At 38.9% G+C, this 24,169-nt stretch overlaps 3 protein-coding genes and 1 long non-coding RNA gene across 7 annotated transcripts; 1 reads left to right on the plus strand and 3 right to left on the minus strand.

The window, feature by feature from the left end:
- Window positions 1–3,760: 3,760 nt before the first annotated feature.
- Window positions 3,761–6,191, minus strand: LOC116264722 (uncharacterized). Its single transcript, XR_004174918.2, has 3 exons — window positions 4,807–6,191; window positions 4,472–4,642; window positions 3,761–3,898 (listed from the first exon to the last, which is right to left on the minus strand). It is a non-coding gene; the product is annotated as an uncharacterized LOC116264722 (long non-coding RNA).
- A 1,491-nt stretch (window positions 6,192–7,682) lies between these two features.
- LOC116263992 (B3 domain-containing protein Os01g0723500-like) lies at window positions 7,683–10,588 on the minus strand. The gene is made up of 3 exons (XM_031643861.2): window positions 10,224–10,588; window positions 8,345–8,764; window positions 7,683–8,093 (listed from the first exon to the last, which is right to left on the minus strand). Exons 1-3 carry the CDS (start codon window positions 10,374–10,376, stop codon window positions 7,821–7,823), a joined length of 846 nt encoding a protein of 281 aa, XP_031499721.1. The 5' UTR covers window positions 10,377–10,588; the 3' UTR covers window positions 7,683–7,820.
- Window positions 10,589–13,394: 2,806 nt separating this feature from the next.
- Window positions 13,395–16,170, plus strand: LOC116263817 (probable BOI-related E3 ubiquitin-protein ligase 3). 2 transcript variants are annotated; one of them, XR_007574605.1, is made up of 5 exons: window positions 13,395–14,022; window positions 14,110–14,210; window positions 14,352–14,602; window positions 14,787–15,363; window positions 15,860–15,871. XR_007574605.1 is itself a non-coding variant. In XM_031643606.2 (4 exons), the coding sequence occupies exons 1-4, from the start codon at window positions 14,003–14,005 to the stop codon at window positions 15,309–15,311; spliced, it is 897 nt and encodes a 298-aa protein (XP_031499466.1). In that variant the 5' UTR covers window positions 13,395–14,002; the 3' UTR covers window positions 15,312–16,170. The 2 variants fall into 2 exon arrangements, 1 of the variants encoding a protein (XP_031499466.1); XM_031643606.2 differs by having other exon boundaries at window positions 14,787–16,170.
- A 2,132-nt stretch (window positions 16,171–18,302) lies between these two features.
- Window positions 18,303–21,946, minus strand: LOC116264938 (ras-related protein RABF2b-like). 3 transcript variants are annotated; one of them, XM_031645404.2, is made up of 7 exons: window positions 21,803–21,946; window positions 21,191–21,268; window positions 20,933–21,100; window positions 20,014–20,062; window positions 19,743–19,816; window positions 18,784–18,877; window positions 18,303–18,629 (listed from the first exon to the last, which is right to left on the minus strand). In XM_031645404.2, the coding sequence occupies exons 1-7, from the start codon at window positions 21,839–21,841 to the stop codon at window positions 18,532–18,534; spliced, it is 600 nt and encodes a 199-aa protein (XP_031501264.1). In that variant the 5' UTR covers window positions 21,842–21,946; the 3' UTR covers window positions 18,303–18,531. The 3 variants fall into 3 exon arrangements, with proteins under 3 accessions (XP_031501264.1, XP_031501263.1, XP_031501261.1); XM_031645403.2 differs by lacking the exon at window positions 21,803–21,946 and adding an exon at window positions 21,360–21,738 and having other exon boundaries at window positions 19,743–19,807; XM_031645401.2 differs by lacking the exon at window positions 21,803–21,946 and adding an exon at window positions 21,360–21,735.
- Between the last annotated feature and the right edge of the window lie 2,223 nt (window positions 21,947–24,169).

Consider the following 24,169-nt stretch of genomic DNA (forward strand, 5'->3'; position numbering starts at 1 on the left):
AAATATCACATGTGTGATTGTCAAAATAATGCTTGGAAAAAAGATAATTTAACATTCGTGGCCCATCCATTGATGCTAGATCTCTCCCTCATTCATGGAAGCCACATTCAAAGCTTGATGAGGAACTTTGATTTGGTAGAGTCCATTCACTAGGCGCCCCTCACCAATCATCGTCTGAGTCTTCCGATCCTGAAATGCAACGTTAGTACCACATTGCAGTCTAATTCTTTGGTAATTTTTGCTACAGACAATAGATTAAACTTAAGTTTAGGCATGACAAGAATCTCACTAGTATAATTTTTGTCAAAAAAGTCTATTCTTCCTTTTCCTTTGACGGCAATAGGCGCTCTGTTGGCTGCAACAACTGGTCCAATGTCGTCAATAGGGTGAGATATATAGAGGTGAGTAAACTAGTTAGCAACAACTGGTCCAATGTCCTGAGTCGACTATTCAATGAGAGCTAGAATCAAGACAAGAGATGTAGGTCATACCTTTAGCGTGATCGGAAGAGTTGATGGTGATACGCGCGGTCTTTTCTGCTTGGAGTTCCTTTATCATTTCAGCAAGAGTCTCCAATGTGATAGGCTGGTCTGATGAAGAAGTTGTGAGACTCGTCTGATTGTTCTCCTTCTTGATTATCCCACTGAAATTGTTTTCTTTCTTAGATGACCTATTTGAGGTGGTCTTGGAGGTATGACTTATACCTCTGTCAGGTTTTCCATGGATAAACCAGCATGTGTCACAAGAATGGCCAATTCTTTTACAGTGTGAGCATTTAAGTTTTCTGCCATCATCACGTTTGCCTCTGAAATTTCTGCTATCTATACCGTTTACAACAAAAGCTGCCTTTTCATCGTTTGACACATCTTGATCGTTGTAGTTTAAGGTGCCCATAGCCTTTCTTCTTGACTCTTCTCGTATAAGAAGGGCACAAACTGAACTTAGCGAAGGTAGCTCATGTGCCATGAGAATTTGACAGTCATTCGGAAGTCCAGCAAGAATTTCAAATATGCACTCCTGTTCACGTTGCTTCTTAGCTATAGAAAGATCGGTAGTCAATGGAGCATGAACATCTATCTCATCCCAAATTCCTTTAAAGGTGCCAATATAATCATTAATAGGAGTCGTCCCTTTCTTTAGACTTCCTTTTGTTTGAGACAGTTGGTACATGCAAGCAATATTATATTGTTCGCCGTAAAGATCTTTGGTGGCTTGCCACACCTCCTCAGCGGTGTCTAGAAAATTAAAACAGGCTGCTATCTTTGGCTCCATCGAATTGATGAGCCAAGACGCAACAGTGTCATTGGTTGATCGCCACTTGCCATATTTCAAATCATTGAGTGGTGATCTTTTTGAGGTACCATCAATGTATACGAGTTTAGATTTTCCACTAAGGAATCAAGTGACTGCCTTAGACCAAGGTAAATAATTGAGACAATCAAGCAAGGTATTAGTAATCTTGAGATTGGGATTACCTTGCTCGTGCACGACAAGTCTGTGCAAAGATCCATCACTGCCTTGCAAGATAGTGTGTTGTTCATTATCGTGCCTCTCTGCCTCAGGATGAAGATTTACCGCTCTGATACCATGAAGAATTGCGATAAACAGAGTTTGGATAGAGCTAGGAGAGAAGAAGAGAAGGCATTTTTACGTGGTTCGGCTAGTGTTGCCCACGTCCACGGGAGAGAGATCAATCTTCCTTAATAATTTCAATTACAATCGTTCTCCTTTTATACAACAAAAGTTGAGAACATTTCAGCAATTGCCTGAAATAAAAAGGAACGTTAGTTCAACGTTCAAAAAATTGATTGACGCACCTTCCTTATTCATTTAATTAAAGAATAAGGCAATTGATCTCTCAGCAACATTTTATCATGTAGTTTAACTGGATTAGAATTGCGCGTTGCTTCTCATGGCAGCCTCTTGGTCCCAATCAAACGCCTTATCTAAGGACATAATTTATGGAAGTAGGTGCAGAAGAGAAACCCTGTTATAGCATACCAAGTCTACAACTGTAGGAACAGAAGCACATGAGAAACCCAGTTATAGTATCCATCTGCAACCATGGCTTACCCACATGACATACTGTCGCAAAAATGGGTCTGCCGTGTCATAAGAGGTCTGCCATGGTATAAGAGGTCTGCCATTTATAGTTCCAAAACATCTGAATCTGATACTATTCTGTGTGTTACTCCGAACCATCTTGCAACTCCATCTTAGAGACTTCAAGTTGATGGTACTAATGCTAAATTTGACACCCTTATGCGTGCATGATATAATCTGGTGATATATAGTTCCAATTTTATCCAATTATGAAATTCAGAAGAACCATTTGGAGGAGCAGTTCAGCGGCTTCCAAAAGCATGGACTCAGTTTATGGAAAGTGGAAAGGGAACCAGAGGAGTTTCAAGTGAATGGGTACTCTGAGATATAACAAGAAAAGTTTCCATCTAATCAATGAATGCGATTAGAAACAAAAGTGAAGCTTCAATTTGGCGGTTCATTTTTGAGGCAGGAAACTCAAGAGCAGGTCTTGTATGTCTGGATCTACAGATATAGGTTTTACCTTTCACTTAGAATATCGACTAGTAGGCTGCTTTTATTGTTGCCATTGTGTGTCTGGTGAAACACAAAAAACATAGGGGTTGTAAATAGTTACTTGTTGATTTTGATTTATTACGCATATAAAAACATGCTAGCGGCGGTTTCACCACTCTTTCAAGCGTCGTGGTGGACGTTGCTACTCTTGCGAAGGTAAATAGTTACTTGTTTATTTTGATTTATAACGAATATAAAAACGTGCTAGTGGTGAACGGCTTCACCAGTTGATATGTGTTTCAACTTTCAAGCTTCGTGGTGGACGTTGCTAATCTTGTGAAGGTGGAACCGGCAGACATCTCGCCATTGAAGGCTTGCCTGCAAGGCCCTGGCTTCTCCACTGGTACGTTCCATTATCAGTCACAGTTGCATATAAAAGGGTATCAAACATAGGAGAAGGGAGGAATAGTTATCCAATTACTCGTCGTGCAATTGGACTTGTGGAGAACCTGAAAATTTTCTCAAGAAATCAAGTCATCAGCACGCCTTTCATCTTATTTGAGTTTTGCTTCTTCTCATGTCAGAAATCTAGTCTCAACCATGTCCTTATTGCTCAAGTTTCTCCACAGTTTTTTTCCCTCATAAGAATTGGTGGTCAGAACTCCCTGTTGTCATAAAAAATTTGGCAGCAGCAACCAGGCTCCCGCACAACTGCTTCCTTTAGGCCCAACTGGGCACCTCACTCCAGTAAGACCCACTGCCATGAAGCGCGAGATAGAGAGAGAGAGAGAGATGATACCAGACTTCCGTATGTCAAAAGGAGTTTACTAATCCAATGCAAATGCAAGATCATGGATCACTAATGCACGTTTTGCATAGTCTTCTTGCTGGTCAGAAAATGCCATACAGATGCACTAAAACAAGTCAAATGGTATGAGAATGCAAAATCCAGAATCAAACTCTTGCTAACCTCCTTTATATGTAGGATTTTACAAAATATACAACACTCAGATACTCATAGAGGTAATATGAACATTTGTATCTATGTAGCTTTTGGTTGCATTACTGACAAGAGCTTGGATTGTAACTCGCATGCATGACCACCCCTAGTTGCATTCATGTTGCACTGTCACCAAAGATATGAACATTGAATTCGTGATGTTTGTTTATTAACTCAAAATGGCAGACATCCCTTTTCATCAGGTGATTTTCAAGAGAGAAAGGTTGCCACCCGGTGGTTAGTGCTCGCAATCTACTGTTGTATTTGACAGTCCACTGCATACCATGCTGGTTTAGAAACTTCAAGAGAGGTGGCCCTTTTTTTGGTGAAGTATGCAGATGAGAAGGAAAGAGGAACTTTCTGCATCAAGCAAAACCAAGAGGTCAGCAACAATAACTTGACATTTAGGATCATGAAAAAAAAGAAAAGACCAACTGCAATGGACAAGTACCCATGCCATCTAACATGGATCAATCTTCATATTGATGACAGTACATCTGTATGTATCATGCTTCAGTCAAAGGCACTCACGTAGCAGTAACTGCAACACTGCTTCAGAAAATCACCTAACGTTACATGCTCGACCTATTGGCTGTAGTGTGGCGTTTTACTGTACACTAATGCTAATGCGATCAATCACTGCTCCATGTAAAGGGACAGGTTTCTACAGCATTTTTTTGTGCATTTTCCAGTATGTGAAATTTAGAAAAAGAAAGACGAATTTACTAGATAAACAAGAACATGCTATTTATACAATAAACACACGACAACACAAGCACCAAGTAGCACCAATGTCATGATGAACAGATGGACCATACAGTCAAGAAGCTTAGGAAAACAAATAGATCCTTCTAAATGAATGGACCTTTGCCAATTTGAACAATCCCGTACTTTTTCTCTCCAGAAAAATACAAAGGGAAAGTAAAGACTCACCGTACTGTAACCGCTGGGATTTGTCACCAACTTCTTGAAAGTAGGGTTAGTAGACTTGAAGCTCCATGCCCTGCATCCCATGCGTCAGATGATGCAGATCTTCCCTTTTCCTCCCCATGAGATGGTTGAAGCGCGTCTTCTACATGGTCTTCGTGACGAATGAAGTCAATACTGTGATATGCAGATATTAAGTCCTTTCTGGCAGGCGCTTTTGTGAAAAATAGTGACCGTAAAACGTAATTCCCCCCTCATCGGAAAACCAAAAAATCCCCTGTTTCCAAAGTCATTCCTCTCAACAAATTTCTCCCACCCTTTTCTGAATATCATATCATTACCTGCCCCCAAAATTTCAATGCCCCAACATCTACTGAACTGGTCTTTTACCACCGCCCTTCCTGATTCCTTAATTGCAAGATGCTTCATAAATGCAGGTGGAATTCTCTGTCACAGCATACGGTTACCGACATTTATGATCAACATGACCACCGGCTACCGGCTCCAAATTCAATAAATTCATTCTAATAGAAATATAGAATGACATAAAGGAGAATAAAAGAAAGAATGAACAGTTCACCAAAATGAAGGACAACAAGGAAGCGAAATGAGGAACACTAAGTAATCCATGAAACGTACCAACCACTAGATCAATCGAACAATACGTATGCCTTTAGCAGGGAATTGACTGGAGATTCCATAAAAATTAAGTCCTAAAAGCCATTTCCCCTTCTCTTTGTTTTAGGAAAGGATAAGGGTAAAAAAGATGGACAAACCAGGAAGTGAAGCAAAAAAATAAAAACAAAGATACTACTAATGAGAGAAAATGAGTAGGCATAGCAACTTAAAAGATTGCAGAAGAAGCAAGCAAGAGAATAACGTGGTGCCAGCACTGAAGAGGAAGAAGAAACAAGAAGATGAGGAATGATCAAATCTCAGAACGGAAAGAAGAAAATGATAGAAGTCCTTGAACATCCTTCGCACAGTAGCTCCACCTTAAGCTCTGGGGAACAACGGCGGTTTTGCATCTTTGCCGTCTAGTCTCGAGATTCTGAGGCTTGCAAGCTTCTAAGTTGGGTTTCAGAGGAGGAGGAGGTCGAAGCGACCTTCACCTTGGGTTCGATCTTCCCCTCTCTACTGTCTGTGTTTCGTTCTTACAGCTCAGGAGGAAAGGGGCAGCCAGACAACTCTGTCCTACCACCCTCCACCTCTGCTTCTGCCTCTCCCAGTTTCTTGCGCTAGAGTATTTTCTCACGTGCATCATCTGTCACAGTCTCACAGAACACGAAAAGCTGCCTCCTCAGTTCACATTGCAAGATCAAATGGCCGTCAGGATTCCAGACTGCACGGAGATGCAGTCGAACACCATGAAAATTATGATAGGACAAACTTTTACGATAACACCATGTCAGAAGCAAATTTCTTTCTGAATCATATGACATACACTTGTATTTTTCCTGATAATAAAAAAGATTGAAAGCAAGAACTTCGAGTTAAACTTCTGCTACAAACTCAACGACAAAAACCAAAATAGAGAGCGTTGAAATTCCGTCGATGTCTCTGCAAATAAACTCCATGCATATCGGAAGACGATCGAATCTGAACATATTCCGATGAACCAGCGCTAACGAAATGCAGATACATCAAATATGGCAACTATTGGGAATAGCAGTCATATTGAGGCATTCAAAACGATGTAAAACTATTTCCAAATCTAAAGGAGAAATCAAAGGACAGAGCAGCAAAAGAGCATATCTATAAACCTTCTCTGGTACAATTAGAATCTTTTTCTCTCTCATCCAATGGTGGGAAAGATCGAAAGGAATTGCGGCCTCCGGATGCAGCTTATCCACATTAACTATTGCGTAACGAAGAATATTTCCCCATGCATTTCTCAAAAGCGTCCTCATATTCGAGCGGGTTATGTGTTTAGGCATGAATGGAAAATGGAGATGTTGAAATCTTTATGGATATCAGATCCCAATATTAGAGGTCCAAGGTGCAAAGCTGCCCGTAGAAGAAATTTCCGAGACTCGGATTCTGACAATGTCAAGTTTTACATGTTTTATGTAAAAATATCATCCCTATGCTCTGGAAGAAAACAGAAATGCCAGCACGCTAACTCATGCACAACTTGTATGTGAATACATCCACGGAGAGTTGCCAATGATACATCCACACATTGATATTATCTATGGATTTTTGCCACTGAATTTTTGGAGATAAGAATCCGAACCTTCCATGAAATGATTCAGTGAAGATCAAGAAAGTTATTACTGATAGGTATGGAGTAGTTATAGTCTTATAGATATGCGTGGACCTGTTATTGATCCTGATAACATAGCAAATAATAGAAACAAAGCAACAAATAGTGAAGAACATCAGAACTGTTGTAAAAGCTCCTAAAATCAAGGAGCAATGACCATTGGTAACATCCCCTGTATCTGTGAGGGACTTTATCTCCTTGGATATCAAGGCTGAGCCTTCCATGGTGAAAAAAACGATAAATGATTAATGGAAACAACCATTTCATTTTGCTTCTTTTATTTTTTTTCAACATGGTATTGAGCGGTGCTTCCTGAAGAAAACTTGTGTCCCAATGAAAGCTTTTGGATGATGGAAATGGATCACCGACTTCTTCTCCAAAGCAATATTCACTCCATCCAGTTTTAAAACAAGACGCAAATAGATGAAGGTAATGATGCTGCGCATAGTCTCAAGGAAAATGGTAAGACCGTCAATGCATATGAACAACAAATGGACATGTTCGAACGCCGTTCGAGTTCGAATGACCCTATATAAAGAAGCAGATCCTTGTTGCCAAATACTTTTCTTCATACTGGTCGATTGTTTCAAATGATAAACACTAATTGGCACCTAGCATCTTTCACCTGGCACTTTCATATTTTTATAAAATTGAACATATATACTTAAAAACACTAAGGGTGTAAACAGAGAATAGCTGTTCCTAAATCCCATACTAATCATGTGGGATTTAAGGACTACTTTCTCGAGTTATTTTTGTTTGCATCGCTAAGATGATGCATGTGGGAATTAAGAACTCTTTCTCGAGTTGCTTCTGCTTACATCCTGTAAATATGTTAAATTTTATAATAATATGAAAGTGCTGGGTGAAGATTAATGTTTATCATTTGAAACAATCGGAAGAAAAATACTTGGAAACACAGACCTGTATCACATAAACAGCATTTGAACATATTCAATGGCAAAAATCCATAGATAATAACAATGTCTTTTAGATAGCAATAGAACATAACCAACCACTGGCAACTCTCCACGGATATACGATCGTCATTCCCATCATTCTGTCAATTAGCTTGCATACAAATGTTCATTATGTTCCGTCCCGAAAAATATGGACATTGAATAGCTTCTTTCGTGCTACAAATTCAAAAACACAGACATCTCGTTTCTTCAGGCAATTTGCTTCAAAGAAATTGTGCCACCCAGAACTCAATGATCTTTCCATACGAGGCAAGGAATGAGCTTTATTGGAGCTGATCCATATCAGGATTTTAACGGGCCATTGCCTACCATCAGGATCCTCAAGCTTCACCTCACAAGTCTTCTTTGGCACACTTCCATTTGGAGCGTCAGCTGGAATACGCTGATAAAAGAAAGAACATACGACAGTAGTTTACAGATCATTTGATCAAGAAAAAAAAAGGGATAGATAACCGGAAATGGTAGGCAAAATTCCTGGTTAAATTGATGTTGAGCATAAGAAAGCAACTGTAAGCATTCCCCACATGTAACAGGAGCGACGGAAGAAGAAGACCATCACCATGACTGTGTCAGTGCAGTGAATGCTTACCAAAATGAAATTGAAAGAAGACAGCCACATGAATAGACGCTTACCATACGATATGAGTCGCTTTCTGCCACCATCTTCTTGAATGTCGGATTAGTAGTCATTAGTGAAGATGCAGCATCCCATGCTTTCGTTCTTGTGCATTTTTCTTCCATGTCCACATCAACAGACTGCAAATGGTCTTCATCAGCAATCACATCCGCAGTGGGAGTTGCAGGAGACTTCTCAACACAGCTTTTGTCGAAGATGGTGACTGTAAAATGCAACTCTCCATCATATCGGAAAACCAAAAAGTCATTTGTGTCTAAGCCATTCTCCTCAACAAATTTCTTCCATCCCTCCTCGAATACTATACGGTCACCCATCCTCAACAATTTAACATCCCAAGTTCTACCAGCATGGTCTTTGACAATGGCTGCTCCAGATTCACCAACTCTCAGATGCTTCAAAAATGCAGGTGGAATTTTCTGCGATGAAATAACTAGAAAGCTTTATAATCTCCTGGAATGGAACTAGTAGCACACCGGCCGAACTGAAACTCTATTCTAGGCACGGGTGGAGCCAGGATTTCTTGCTTGGGGGGGCCGAGTTGTCCACAGACAAACCATAATACACACACAAAAAAACACAAATATATAATCAAAATATCTAAAAAATATGTACATACGTAATATATGCATTTCATTTGTCAAATTTCTCTATTACTACACTTCTTATCTCTGCCTTAAATAAATGCTAAAAAAGTTTCCATGAAAGAACAAAATGAAAGAGTGTTCCTCAGCGAAATGTGGGTGTTTTGTGTATGTGAATAATGACTTTGTTTTCATATCTTTTCTCCTTAAATGCTAAACAAAAACTATTTCGACAACCAAAAAATAAACACAAGTGACTATCCACACAGAACGTGTCACACAGCAAGATCTGGAAGAAACATTTTTGTCATGTTGCCGAAAACAATAATGGCTGTTCCTCTTATGCCCACAACCGACAAATTGCCTAATTCAATTACCAACCAAGAATACAAAATGGCTCACAAAACAGTCTTATAAATAAAGACAACAAGACACAAAAGAGAGAAGCAAAAAAGAATGCTGAAAAGAACCCAAATGCGATAAAGTGTTGCTTATCAAAGATAAAGTGTTCTTATCAAAAAGGGAAGCAAAACAGAATGCTGAAAAGAACCCAAAGCCGATAAAGCGTTACACTTGTTAATGAAGCATTTCGTTTAAACATCTCGAAAGTTGTGAAAATATCTCCCATTTTTCTGGTAACAAAAGTTGGAGGCTTACCCTCCATGCAGCAGTTTTCCGGAATTTAATAATCAATTACGCAAAATAATGAATGAAGTGTACTCTGTGTCTTCAAAGACCCAAGATCATGTTGATGCCCTAAAATGGCATCAACCCAAAAAAAAAAATTGAAAATACTTGAAAGGGCCCATTAAGTTTTCCAAAATTTTTGGAGGCACAATGAACCAAAAGATCAATCAGATTAATGAAGTTTTTGAAACTCGATTACAGGAGCCCATTATATTGTTCAAATTCCTACTGGGGCCAGATTAGAATTTTTAAAATATTAATGGACAAATTTAGTTTCCAATATTCGAGGATGGGGTCGGAGGCCGCCCAAACTTCCCTTGTTCTATGTAAATTTGATGAAAGAAATTCATGAAGAGTGAGCATTGGAGATTATAGTAGTGCTTGAAGAATAAAACTCCCACAAGTATTAAAAAAAAAAACATTCTCAATGTACGGACTATAATAGTTAATACATAATGCTGAGAAGCAAATAATACCAAAAAAAAAATGGAGGACAAGAAAGGAGACAAAAGAAGAAACGAAACAGAGATAAAAGCAGATAGGAGGAGGCAATCCAGAAATGGGGAGTAAATTAGTAAACAAGATGAACGAATAGAAAGACAATCACCAAGCTCTCGCGAAAATTTTCAAACAACACTTTGAAGAATTGTGGCTTCTTCCATGAAGATCCGTCGCACTCGTTCTCCTCAGCAGTCTCTGGAAGACAACATTGAACTCCAATATTTAGGCTTCTCGCTTTTCCCGAACAATTGTTTTTCATATCGGCTGGGGTGAAGGAGGAGGAGGGGGAGGAGAAAGAGGTAAGGGAAGAAGAGGAGAATCGGCGCGCCTATTTAATTTTAGCCGGCGAGGAGCTTGTACGGTGTACTACTGTACCGCCCATTCGGCGAATACCTTTCGCTCGTGCCTTGAGAGTAAGAGGATAGGCGATGGCGGTAGGTAGGGTCACTCTTACTCTTGAATACGTGAAATTCCCTCGCTTTTTCGGGATGACCTTCTTGGGTGTTGCTTTTTGGCGGTTATACCTCGTGATGGATTGCTTTGGGATGGGAAGTGCTTCGTTTATTTAATCGATATTATGATTTTAAATTTTTTTCAATAAACACAAGTTTAATGCGTGTTCACATCTAGCCATTAAATACTTGCAAGTTGATCATTTCTTTTTGCTTGGATAAATACAGTATTAATTATAAATATCAATAAATAGTTTCTTGATATTGATGTCTATACATTGTCGAAAGAATTGATCAGAGCTAAAAAGAACACGTAAAAAGGAAATTATAGATGAAATTTATTTCGTTTGATAACTAAGGTGGATCCTTTTTTTCTCTTTTCGTTCTCGTCTTTCATCGTTTTAAAATCAAATTAATGAAGATGTGTTGATTCAGGAATTACAGATTTACTCCATAATCATAGAATTATGATCTCACTTTAAGGGGTGGAATTATAATTACAGGAATCTTTTCATCTCTCTTCGAGGCACAAGGAATGAAAGCTTAATTCATACATTTTAGAATTTTAATTTCATTTTCATCAAACAAGTTATTTTTAATTATAGAATCAAAATTCTAATTCATCAAACCTATAAAAGAAACTTGTCTCTACATGGAAAATGCTTGTGCAAGTCTATCAGTCTGCTATGGGTTTGCTTCATCTAAACAACTAAACAAAGAGAAGATGTCCCTTTGGTAGTCATGTGAGAATTGCCTCACGAATGAAATTATGCTTATCAATTCCTCAGCTAACTCAGCTCAGCCAGTTACATTCTACCTTTGCAAGGGTTTCACTTTCTCCTAGCAATGGCGTTAGTAATTTAACAATTATAAAACTAAATTAGTAGTTTCAAATTGTTGGGGACACAAGCGACCTGACAAACTAAATTGTTTGAAGCCATCTTAATGAGTCAGTTGGTAAGTCGGAATTAACTCGGATCACTTTAAATTTGTCAAAAAAAGAAGAACCTGAATGTGGTTAGAACCAATCAAAACTTGGGTTCTAATTACAAAATTTCACAGGAAAATCTGATGTGAATGTTCTTGAGTTGCATTTAATTGGATTTTGTAATAAACCTTTTCTAGTTGCATTTGACTTATAATACGAATCCACTTTAACCAACATCTCTTTTAACGAATTCGACGGTGGCAACATTTCTAAGGTAAACCTATGGTGCCTGTAATTCCTTATCTTTGTGTCATTCTTCTTTTTCTTTAAAAGGTAAATTGAATTAATGCACTTTCAGGGATTCATTTTTTAAACCTTAATTTGAAAGACTTAACGTCCTTTAACTCCTAATCAGGATTGAGAAATTGGCTAAAACCGACCGATTTAGCAAAATCCAGCTTGACCTTATTTTTGTTACTTATATATATAGACACATCGACATATAACACAATTTAGCATGATATTAGACAATGTATAGTAAGCTATAGAATAGGTTGATAGAAGAAACATATTCAAATTGGGTTTAATTAAATATTATATGTATGACACAATCCTATCCGATGTTGAATGTTGACGGATTGCTAAAATTTAAAATTTTTTTTGCTACATAATAGTTACTATATTAGCATTTCCCAACCAGTCAACACTCATCTATTCGTAATTTGAAATGACTGAGCTTAACCTGGACTTTTGGCTTCTCTACCACTAGAGAGGTTTCCATCGCAACCAAAAGTCGAATTTAGTCCAACCAGGTTGAACCAAGCGGTTGACAGAATGAGAAGACGAAGGCGAATGTGCAATTATGGCACACACAAATCAATGTGCACCTCCCTCCGAAATGTAGCATAATAATGGCCAGGATATGACGGCTTCTTCCTCATGCTCTATAACAAAAGCCATGCACAGGCCTTTTTTATGTTATCTCAAAACTTTTCATTTGTAATTAATATACTAACCTTTCACCATTAGAATGTACCCACATACCATATAGTGTAGAGCTGGGTTATCTTTGTAACAGTCTTCCCTACAAAATCACGGGTATTTACTAACGTGTGGAAAAAGTCCATCGTGTTAGCAGACGTTCGTCTTTACGACGGTTCAGATAAAATATCAGTGAATGGAAAGCATTTACTGACGTGTAGTGGATGACCATTGCTGAAACTTCTTTCCTTTTGGTCGGTCATATAGCGGTGAATATATTTTACCGCTATAAATCTATTGCACTGAAACTTTCAGGGATGCGTTAGAGACTTTCTTGCACATTTTATTTGGAGGTAAGATGCTGAATTGATAATTAAATTTTTTTGTGCGTATAAGATTCTTTGGTCAAGCCAAAGTGGGCTATGCTAAGGGTTTCATATTTAATAAATCATGTTGCATGATCTCTCGCTCATCCTTGACCAGGAAAAAAGTCTTCTAGTTCCTTTTGTCCCAATACTACAGAGTCATGTCAATATCTGGCATCGAACTTTTCGTTTTTCTCCTCAAAGTCTCCCTTGGCAAACTATTATAAAAATGGGCGTGGGTTGAGTTGAAAACAAACTTGGCCTGGTGTGGTTTGAAAAAATAATAATAAGTATTATCCCAAGCAAGAAAGTTTGATACTCGATGAACATCCGATCCGGCCCAGCCTAATTATTAACAGGGCCCGTGGCACGCCTCACAATTAACTAGTTGGGTCCACGCTTGGTCCGATGCCAAGCTTGGATAGGCATGATCAGTAGGGATGTCTATGGATTTATATTTGCTTTTACGAATATTTACATATTTGAATTTGAATCACATATATTCTTAATTGTATTTGCTTTTACAATACTCACATATACGGATAAAAAAGTCGTATCAAAATCTAAAATCCTATTTTACAATCAAATCAAAATCCAGAAATCCGGTACACGGACATCGACAGCATTGCTCCATGCCGTTCATGTAGTTTCACTTTTCTATTGAAAACCCCAATAGGAAGAAGGGAACAGGAAAATACATAACCGAGAGCTCTTGACAGAGATTCATGGCTCAGGCTGAGTTGCGAGCACGGGAACGCTTCGTCTTTTGTTTGTGTTTCTAAAACAAACGGCTGCTTGTGCGTGTGAGATGACGAGAACGAAGAGAAGAGGCACATGGTGGACACGTTGCAGGTGATCGCAGTGCCGAGAAAGTGTGCCACGTGGCACAACGTCCGGAAAGTAACAATTGTGCCCGTTCTGTTTGTGAAGAAATGCTTTGCTCCACTCTCACCGTCTGAACTTTCTCCTCTTCCGTCCTTTTCGTCTTTTGTTTGGAAGGATGAGAGAAGAAGTTCATACCAGTCTCTCTCTCTCTCTCAAACTGTAAAAGTATCTCCCTCCCCTTACCTTTTCCCCGTCTTCCCCCTCTTGTCTCTCTTCCTCCTCCATTCTCTCCCTCTCCCTTTCTGTGACTGGTGATGCCCAGGACCAGTCATTCATGGCACAGTTGAAAAACAGGTATTCTCTCTCTCTTTCTTTCTCTGTCTGTCTGTCTGTCTCTATATTCGAAATATTCTGAACCTCTGGTCTTGTGAGGATTGATAGAGAGAAGGCGTTGAATCTGAATTTCGGGATCCCCATATCAATGGCAGCTGCGTTACAGGACCTGCCGGCAACCGGAAATGTTCAGCAGTACGACGATTCCGGTAAGCAACACAAATATATACCGAGGGAATGCGAAATGTTAAGTATATATGGCCTCTCCTTTTTTATGGTGTTTCCATTTCTCGGCCTCTCCCCCAACTTGGTTTGTTGTTGATTTGTTTATCGTTTTCATTCGCTTATAGATCTCAATCTCGTGATGAGCACTGCGATGCTGAGCGGGCCTCACAGCGGCCTTACCACGAACAACACCTTGACCAACTGGAGAAAGCGTGGGCGAGAGTCCGGTGATTCGTTTCCTCCGGCGAGAGAGAATCCGCCGTTGATCATGCCGAGCTCTTCGGCTGCTGGAACCAAGTTGTCTATCTTAGGCGAGGCTGTCGCCGCCCCGATTCAGCAGCCGCAACAGGAAATCGAACGGTTCATTGCACTTCAGGTACACGCCCTTCCCTTCTGTTGATCAATTGCATGCTCTTTGGTTAGCCACAGACACGGAGAGATCGATCGGGAGAGAGAGAGAGCAGCTACTTTTATGTTTTATCTCTTAATTTTGATTGCTACCCCAAAAAAAGATCGAACCCTGCGAACTTTTCACTGAACCGATCGGTCGAGCTGTGCAGACGGAAAGGGTGAGATCAGACCTCGAGGAGAAGCAGAAGAGGCAATCGAGGCGTCTCATGGCGGTTTTGGAACGCACCATCGTAAAGAAACTGAAGCAGAAAGAAGCGGAGATAGAGAGCATAGGAAAGGTCAACTGCGCCCTGGAAGAGAGAGTCAGGTCCCTATGCATCGAAAACCAGATATGGCAGAACCTCGCCAGGAGCAACGAGGCGACGGCCAACGCGCTGAGGAGCAACCTGGAGCAGGTCCTCGCCCAGGCCAACGAGGGCCACGGGGACAGCAAGGAAGACGCCTGTGCGGCCGAGTCCTGCTGCTGCAACAACAACAAATCCGCGGAAGAAGAAGATGACCATCTTGCTGGAAACGGGGAGTGGAGGTGCCGGAACTGCGAGGAGAGCACGTCCAGCGTGCTTCTGCTGCCATGCAGGCACCTCTGCCTCTGCAGCGGCTGCGCCGCTGCCTTCGACACCTGCCCAATCTGTAAATCCACCAAAACCGCCACCGTCCAGGTCTACTTATCTTGAACCGCGGTACCAAACGCCACCACCTTCATCACGGTCATGATGCACGGCATAGGTAATAGGAAAACAGAAGAACAAGGTAGAAAGAAATAAATAAAACTAAAGGAAAACGAAAGGAAGAAGAAAAAGAGAAAACTCATTTGTTTCATTCATTAAATTTCATTTTCAGCTTCTTCTTCTGCTGTCAAAGGAATGCTAAAGTTATAGCACGGAACCACCTTTGTCGGTACATTATGGGAAAAGGCCAATTCAGCCATGGGGATATGATTCTCTTTAGAAGAAGAGAAAGCTAAGGGGACACGACAAATCCATATTGCATGTTCTCCTCTTTATTCCTTCTCCTTTGGGACTCGAATTCTGGGGAGGTGCACTACTGACTCGTGACCATGACCTGCCATGGTTTTTTTTTGCTCCACTTGCAGCTACCTCTGACAATGAAAGTTGATCATAATATACACTTAAATAGTTAAGGATTCGACGGTAATCATGTTTATAAAGCATATACGCATAATAAACATATAGAACTGTTGTTTACTTTTGTTGAGTTTCAGTGGAGATAGGAGTATTTCAATGGAGATAAGAATATTTCGTGGAGGATAGCCGAAGCTTCACTCAACTCCACGATTCAAAACAGGAACTAATCCACTCAGCTCTTGTCATGATCGTTGCTCCTACCTCCAAGAAGACCATGCTGTTGAGTTAGGTGTATTCGTAGAAGACAAAGCCAATGGATTAAAATGAATGTGCATGTAAGTGGGCAAATCATGAGATATGACTGTTTGGTTCCTTCTGTACAATTTTTATGGTGGCAGTATCTGCTGTCCTTTCTACTCGATGCGTTTGTTCATGTGATGTTAAAAGTTGAATGACAGTGGTCTTGATGGACACTCACTTCAAATTGGTTCTGTGATCTGAGGCGGCCGAAGAGGACAATCGGGCCGTGATCTGGTTTGTCCTGATCGTGATTGTGATGGAGAAATTGAATCTGATTTTGGATCTAATCGTGGATTTGACCCGTCGTTCCAATTGGAGAAAGCAATGACGTATGAAGTCTAGATTTTCGGAAATTTGAAAAGGTGGGATCAAGGGCCAGGAAACGTGAAGCGGTGAAGGGATTGATTCGTCATCTCCCTGTAACGGACGATCGAGTTTTAGCAGTTGCTGATCCCCTATCGCTTTCTGGATCTGATAAGTTCCGGCATGGTTATGAACCCAATCCAAACCGTTTCTGCTTGATCTGCCTTCCCTCACATTTTGGTAAAAAATCCTTTATAGTTATATTTTAGAAAAAATTTTATATGACCCATGCAAAGGTTTTAAAAATTATTGTTTGGCTCTTGTAGAAATTTTGAAAATACCGTTGGCCTCTAACAAAAAATAAAAAAATTCTGCTCCAGGCATCTGCATTTGCATGTGGACATTTTTTTTTCTTTATTTATATCTAGATTTTTTGCTGAATTAATGGATACGTAAAAGGCAGGAATTAATAAACGAATATCTAAAACAATAGGGCAAAGTGTCTTAAGAGAGAGAGAGAGAGGCTGCCAATAGCTTTATATCCAGCACAAAAGCAGGGGCGACGGTTATCCTGAAAGTTTCGACTAGTGAAATATTGATGATCGAGGAATGAGTGTCTTAATATCAACGAGGTCAGCCTGAGCATGTCTGTCGTTAGGATGTAATGCGATGTTCCTTCTCAACTCAGATCCAACTCATCAACAAATTAAACTGAGGTTGGATTCTAATTTGATGTAGGATGTAGGTTAAAATCACATGTCACATATTTGTCCAAACTTTTCATTATTAGCCCTCACAGGGGCAAAATTGTCCTTTCACATTTTGCACCCCAGTTTATTCTTGAGCATAAGTTATTATTCGATGTATATACCTAAGTTCATTATTTCAAACCATTATAACTTGATCCCAAGTCTCTCAGACTTCGAAATCCATATCTCTGATCTTTTTTTTTTACTAGACCTAAAGCTCTTACTGAATTCCTTAAGCAGTCTTTTATCAAAGTAAGAACCGTTCTCTAGAAATTTTCTTGTATCAAGATATTGCTCCAACTCTTTAATCCTAGTCGAAAACTATGACCCTAGGTTCAATGAACCTATACACCTCTTATTTTGATGTCAATTATGTGCAACATGTGTCATATATATATTTCATATACCAAAAAATGTGTGCCACATATGTCCTTCCTTTTCTCTGTTTCCTTAGAGAGGGCACGACTTTTGCCTGTAGATCCCTTGAGCAACCATCTGAGGACGATCTCCTTCATTTTTTTGGATCATTATTACCAGAAAAGGTAGCATTGGTTGCTGAAAAGATTTTGAAATAGTGTCAGTTTACAGGCAAAACAATGAACAAACTAGTTTCATTATCGAAGGTTTTAAAGGAAAGATGGAAAACAGAAAATTGGACACTTGCTTCACCATTACAAAGTTGGCCTGGTTGTTAAAGAGCTGTTCGGGTAATTCTGCAATGTGATAATTTTGGTTGATGCAAAAACTCGTGGTGTTTGCTGTTGTTTATTTTGTTTAGAAGCGAAATAATATTCTCAGATTGATTAATGAATGACGAGAAGAGTTGCAAATCCTATCAAAACAATTAAATGTGAAATTCATGTTAAGTCCAAACCCTGAATCGTCTTTAGCTTAAATCCGTTGATCTAAACAACAAGGACAAGCGCAATGAAAGAGATTCCAAAACAGTAAATAATTTATTGAAGAACCGATAGTTGCAGATTTAGTCACTGAAAACAACAGATTGTTTTGACCATGACTAACAGGAAGCCATGAGCAACTACGGTACATTCATCAGGATAACTAGTTTTAATCGAAAGATGTTTGATTCCCAAAGTAGAAACAATCTTGTTTATAAGATAGTTGCAATAAAAAACTACGGCTTTTAAGAACGAGTGGTTTGCACATAAGACAAATTAATACTACAGAAATTCCAGAGGACTATTACTTATGGACCATAAAACTACACTTCAATCAAACCAACCAACGAACATTTTAACAGTTTTCCTTAAGAGGAACGAAGTCTCACATTGGACACCGCATTATACATCAAGAATCTATTCCCAAAGGGAACACTTGCGTACTTATGTACAGTGTCTATGTAAACAAATGTACAGGCATAAGGCCTTTCCTTCTTCCGATTATGGATATGAACGATGATGGGAAGCTGATCAGTAGAGGTAGTCTCTGCATACTAGCTAGGAGCAGCATGTTGCACTAGCGGCTCCATGTGCTGGTCTATCCACAAGAACCATCCCTGGGTTTGGCAATGGCTGGACACTTGGTAATCTCTTTGCTGAAAGGACAAAGAAATATAGTTAGAACAAAAGCAAGATATACTTAATTCATATTCTGGAGATTAAGTGGCACATTTATGTTGCCAAATTCATACAAAAAGTTTTTGCACTAAAAATTCTCTCCTTTTATAATAAAGGTTCCAGCAAAGATACCGATTTCGTAGAATATCTCATTCACATTTGTCGCTGTTTTTGCAGATGTTTCTATGAAGAACAGTCCATTCTCTTGAGCATATGCTTGACCTTCCTGAAATAGAAAAACATTATGAATATACTAGAAGAAAGCAATTAGCATCTAAACTGAAACTACACAAAAAGAATGATGCCGGTTGATGATAAAGAAGGTTCAGGGATAGTGTGCATAAGAAACATTGAAATTATTAAAATATTTGTATACACTGAATTGCATAGCGTTCAGAAATAGAAAGCCATCATCAGTAAACTAGAAAAAAGCAATTAGCTTTTCAACTGAAACTACACAAAAAGATTGATGCTGATTGATAATAAAGAAGATTCAGGGGTTGTCCATAATAATCATTGAAATGATTAAAATATTTATATACATTGAATTGCATGGCATCCAGAATTTCAGGAGCCTTACTGAAATACAGACTTAGATGGTAACCATCACAACTTTTAACAACAAAGCAACATGTCACTATTTATCTTCTACTTTTCAGAGAGAGAGAGAGAGAGAGATTTCGGTAAAAACCTCCTTTCATTGTGCATCCATACACAAGCAAGTTTGAGCAAATGAGTAGACTAGCCATTGTTTCAATCATAATCACATAGATTGTGACATTCCAACTGTGCTTCCTCAAAGAACTATTTCATATAAATCAGCATTTTGTCCCCAATTTATTGACAAAGCTTGGCCAATGAGCAGAAACATTCTTTTCATTTTTACTCTTCTATTGCATGGTATAACATTGCAACGCAACAGCAACCAGAATCAGAAACTACTATCTTTGGCTGTAGATTATATACATGAGAGGAAGAGTTTAGAGAGAAAGCATTTCCTTATATCTGAACCAATAAATGACAACGATGATAGCTTCAGGAAAATGGTTAATGTAGGAAACACTAGCAAAGAGTCATCACAAATTACTTACTTCAGTGTTAACCCTCCGCTGTTCTAACAAATCAGCTTTATTTCCAGCAAGAGCTACCACCATACCTGGATTACCTTCAAAAGATATGATAAAAAGTGATCAAAGTAATAATCCATAAATAAGAAATTGAAGGCAAAAGGTCAATTCAGAAAAAAACCTACCTAGCAGATTAGAAGCCAAGAAGAATATACAAATTAGTGACAATTTCATCAAAACTGGAGAAAGGGGATAATAGAAAGCCTGCAGAGATTGAGATGCTATAAGAAGTTACCTTGAACTTGAAGTTCTTGAACCCACTTTTTTGCTCGAGTAAATGAAACCTAATTGATCAATAGAGAACTCTTAATATAACAACATAATGAGCAGAAATAATGCTATTTTTTTCTGCAAGTAATGCATGAAAAAGCACGTTCACTTCTTTGCCTTTCTGCAGTCTGTGTGAATACGCATACTGAAACTTAACCCATTTAACATGTGATCGCTTTGACATTCTACAAACAGAGGAAACACCTACAGTTCTGGATGCTCCAAAACATGATGATAATCAAACTGATAAATTTGAAAGTTGACTCTCAACATGATATTGTGTTTAGATAGCCATGCTCCAAACCTCAAGTTATTTTCAGAATTGCCTCAAACACCCACTACATGCACTTTGATAAGACAGAGTTACTGATCCATAAAGTCTTAACACTGTAATATGTCTTGTAGCAATTTCTTACTAAATTATGTAATAATGGGAGAATGATAAGGAATCCACAAAAAGAGGTTTCACAGCTTACCAAGATTTTCTCATCTGTATAAGAGAAGGGCTGAAAGCCAAAAAATCCAACATAAGGATTAGATGTTAATTAGCTATTTACTTGTCGCTTTTATTTTTGATGTCTTCTTATCACCTGACGTTCTTACCTCAATGGAATAAGTTTTCCTCCTTTTCAAGCAAAGTTCTAGGTATTGGTTCTGAAACGACTGATAAAAAGAAAGAGTATAAGCTCCAAATGGAGTAACTCTCAACTATTATGTCAAGCTGAACCAGCATCACTTTCAATGATTAACAATTGGCAACAGAATTGGGACTCAAAGCTAGTTATGATCTGCAGAAACACATTAATCAGAGTCTGCATGTTCCCACTACCTTTGCTTGACATGCATTGTTAAATAGAGAACACTTGTGGCAATTTCACACTAACCGAATTCGTTATGTCATAGACAATTATGGCCGCAGCTGCTCCTCTGTAATACATGGGAGCCAAGCTATGATACCTTTCTTGCCCAGCAGTATCCCAAATCTCAAATTTGACGGTCGTGTCATTCATAGCTAATGTTTGAGAGAAAAAGGCAGCACCAATCGTTGATTCCTTGCAATGCAGAAAAAACAAGAAAGAAATTCAATCATACATGACATGAAAAGCAGCAAACGATAAACTCGTAAAGTACAATTCACCAACCTGGAATTCAAGAAACTGGCCTTTCACAAACCGCAGAACCAGACTCGATTTTCCAGCGCCAACATCACCAAGGAGAACCTAGTGGATGCCAAAACAACAGTAATTCGACTAAGATACACTACACAAGAGGGGTTAAACCACCAGAAAAGAATCCAATCTGTAGACCTACAAACGGAAATTGGTTATCAGAAAATCTGGTCTCTATTATCAGATAAAACACGTTGATCATAGGGGAACAGCATGCCAAACGAGATCGCAAAGAAGTGGCTACTGCCAAATTAACAAATCAAAGAAAAAATCACATAAGAAGAAAGTCAATAAGAGGAGAACATCCCTAGCACAAACTTCCAATTGACTAAAGCTAGATCAACCTAAATAACCATGCAATTGGAAAACAGCTAACTCATCTTAAAACAAAATTTCAATTGAATCCTCAGTCGGGAAAGAAAGATTTTAAAGAGAACCCCTAAGAAAGCAGGCAAAGAAAAATCAAAACGCATAATTCAAGCGAACGCGAGGAAGCCCCTCAAAATCGAAAGGTTTCAACAACACATACAACCAAAACAATTAATGAAGAAGAAACCAAAAACAAGAAAAAAGTTAGAACCGCACCAGCTTTGCACTGCGAGTCTTGTGCCCAATAGTCGCCATCAGCTTGATGGCTCGAGCAAACCTCCCTAATATGAGAGAGAGAGAGAGCGAGAGAGAGAGAGAGATTTATGATTGAAAACTGGCCCCGTTGCCACGTCCTATATGATGCCAGCAGGCTCAAAAGTAGAAGAGGAATCTGGACCGTCCATCTCCAGATAGACGGTTCAAATGGCACTGCAATGAAGTCAATCGAGCTGTTGTCGACAGTTCGGGTCCAACGCTAACTACCGTTTGGATTCAAATCTAGTAAACCTTTGACCTACTTCAACTTAAAAGGCCATCGACGAGTCAAAAGCTTGCTCATTTTACTCACTATTATATACCCATCGACCCCATCTGGTAAGTATACTCAGTATTATATACGATTTCCTCTTCCGTAAAAACTAAACCATAAGCCTCTTAAACTCTAAAGCATATGGCAGGAATTGTGTAGGCGCACTTCAATGCCATGAAACTTGAGCTCACCACAACCATGTCTGTTTGAGTTGAATAGATTCTGTTCGAGTTAACTTGGTCAATTCACTTTTATAGTTCACTTTCTAGCACAAACATGCCTTTGGAGATGAAAGATGAAAGTTGGTGGAGATAGACGGACTCTTGGTTGGAAATTCCTTGGTCCATTAACAAAGAAAAAACATTTGTACATGCCTTTTAATAGCAAGCCGTTAATCTCCTCCAATGCCCACGAGTTCTCTCTCTCCTGCCAGTGCAAAATAAATGCCCTTTGAATAAGAGGGCGTTAAATGGTCCATGCATATATGCAAGCACATAATTGCCCATCTATAATACAACTATGTAGAAAATCTTCTGTACGTCACTATATGATAAAGTAAAATTGTGAATATGTAGAAACTGAATGTATATGTTGAGCAATGTATTCTTACATTGTCAAGGTAAGTTGCCATGGTACATTTTATAGGACATGTCAAAGGCTACTTGGTCGATCTAGCTTTTGATATGCATAGCAGTAAATTGCGAGACAATATATAAAATTCATTAAGTTTATTATGGTTGTTAAAATAAATCGCTACTATGTAGATAATATGTGTTGAATGATATGTCACACTGCATACATTCGCTACAACAAATTGAATACACATTGATGGATGGCCTAGCATCGGGTAATTGCTTAAAAAGCAGCCGATGGAGTATAATGTTAGCAAAGAGTAGAGCATCCAATTGATGGGCCTGCCATATTTGCTCATTTTGGAAGGAGGATCTGCTGATGGAAGCTTGTGGTTGGGGGAGTGCTGCTTGTGCCGAAGGATGGAAAATGAATTTATTAACCGTTGGGAAAGGAGGGTTTTCCAAAATCATTGATCAATCGGGCACCAAAAGCTTTTCCCGTGAGGAACACGAAGCATCGATGGAGGCAGTTGTTTCCTTCTTCATTCTCGACCTTCCATATATCTTCATTCACCGGTTCTTTGTATTTCCTCAAATGGATGACTTGAAGGTCCAAATCGAGGGTTGTTCATTGGTTCAAGATGAACTCCCAAATCAAAGGGAAGCAATGTCGTGTTCTACCGGTTCACCACTTGGATGTTTCACAAAGGGAAAAATTAAACCCGAAACAAAAGGATGTTCCCAAACATAGGCAAATACAGCTTGGGGTTCAAGAAAGGGGTTCCATAATAAGTAGAAATATCCATAGATTTCCAACTGAAGGTAATGGGTACCTTTTTTTTTTCACTTTTTGTTTTTGTTCCTGTTTTTGCTACCACAAATTATTGATTATGGGGTTCGGGAGTTTGAGGCCTTCATGTGTTATCTGGTTTTCTATTTCTATGTACTTGTGTATTCGTGTTTTTTTATCGATTGCCGACAGCTATTTCTAGTATAGTAGCCGAAGTGGCTGCTGTTCTTCTTGATTGATGATTGCTTTATGTTTTTTCTCTACTATGGTAAAGCACCACAAATAAAAAATTTATCCCTTTGATTCAGCAACTTGCTTGCTGCATATGCTTCTTGAAATCCTTTGAGGACATTTTTTTGTCTGTTTGATGTGAGATGCACTCTAAATTAAACCTTTGGGTCTTTGAAGCTTAATTTAACCTTTAGTCTATTGTCATCTAACTAGGTGAATGCAATTTAGTAAATAAGACTTGGGTTACATCTCCCTGTGAATAAAATCTTCTCTAGAGCGTTTCAATTGCATTTTGTTCATTTATTGGGCCATTATATATATATATATATATATATATATATATATATATATATGTGTGTGTGTGTGTGTGTGTGTGTGTGTGTTGGACGAGTTAATTAACTTCTATTGTTTAAAAATTTAAATAGCTCACAATCTTTCATTTAGACGCCTGGATGATGGTA

This window comes from Nymphaea colorata, chromosome 11, assembly GCF_008831285.2.
Source record: "Nymphaea colorata isolate Beijing-Zhang1983 chromosome 11, ASM883128v2, whole genome shotgun sequence".
Taxonomy (NCBI): Eukaryota; Viridiplantae; Streptophyta; class Magnoliopsida; order Nymphaeales; family Nymphaeaceae; genus Nymphaea; species Nymphaea colorata.

Bases quoted from the DNA above. Each gene is read 5' to 3' on its own strand.
- LOC116263992 (XM_031643861.2), bottom strand. From the start codon at position 10,376: ATGAAAAACAATTGTTCGGGAAAAGCGAGAAGCCTAAATATTGGAGTT. The intron at 8,765-10,223 runs GTGATTGTCTTT...ATTTCATCGCAG, and splicing joins AAAATTTTCGCGAGAGCTTG to AAAATTCCACCTGCATTTTT. The intron at 8,094-8,344 runs GTAAGCGTCTAT...TTCTTTTATCAG, and splicing joins AAAGCGACTCATATCGTATG to CGTATTCCAGCTGACGCTCC.
- LOC116263817 (XM_031643606.2), top strand. From the start codon at position 14,003: ATGGCACAGTTGAAAAACAG. The intron at 14,211-14,351 runs GTAAGCAACACA...ATTCGCTTATAG, and splicing joins TCAGCAGTACGACGATTCCG to ATCTCAATCTCGTGATGAGC. The intron at 14,603-14,786 runs GTACACGCCCTT...CGAGCTGTGCAG, and splicing joins AACGGTTCATTGCACTTCAG to ACGGAAAGGGTGAGATCAGA.
- LOC116264938 (XM_031645401.2), bottom strand. From the start codon at position 21,419: ATGATCAACGTGTTTTATCTGATAATAGAGACCAGATTTTCTGATAAC. The intron at 21,269-21,359 runs GTAGGTCTACAG...GGCATCCACTAG, and splicing joins CTGATAACCAATTTCCGTTT to GTTCTCCTTGGTGATGTTGG. The intron at 18,878-19,742 runs GTAAGTAATTTG...TTTCTATTTCAG, and splicing joins AGCGGAGGGTTAACACTGAA to GAAGGTCAAGCATATGCTCA.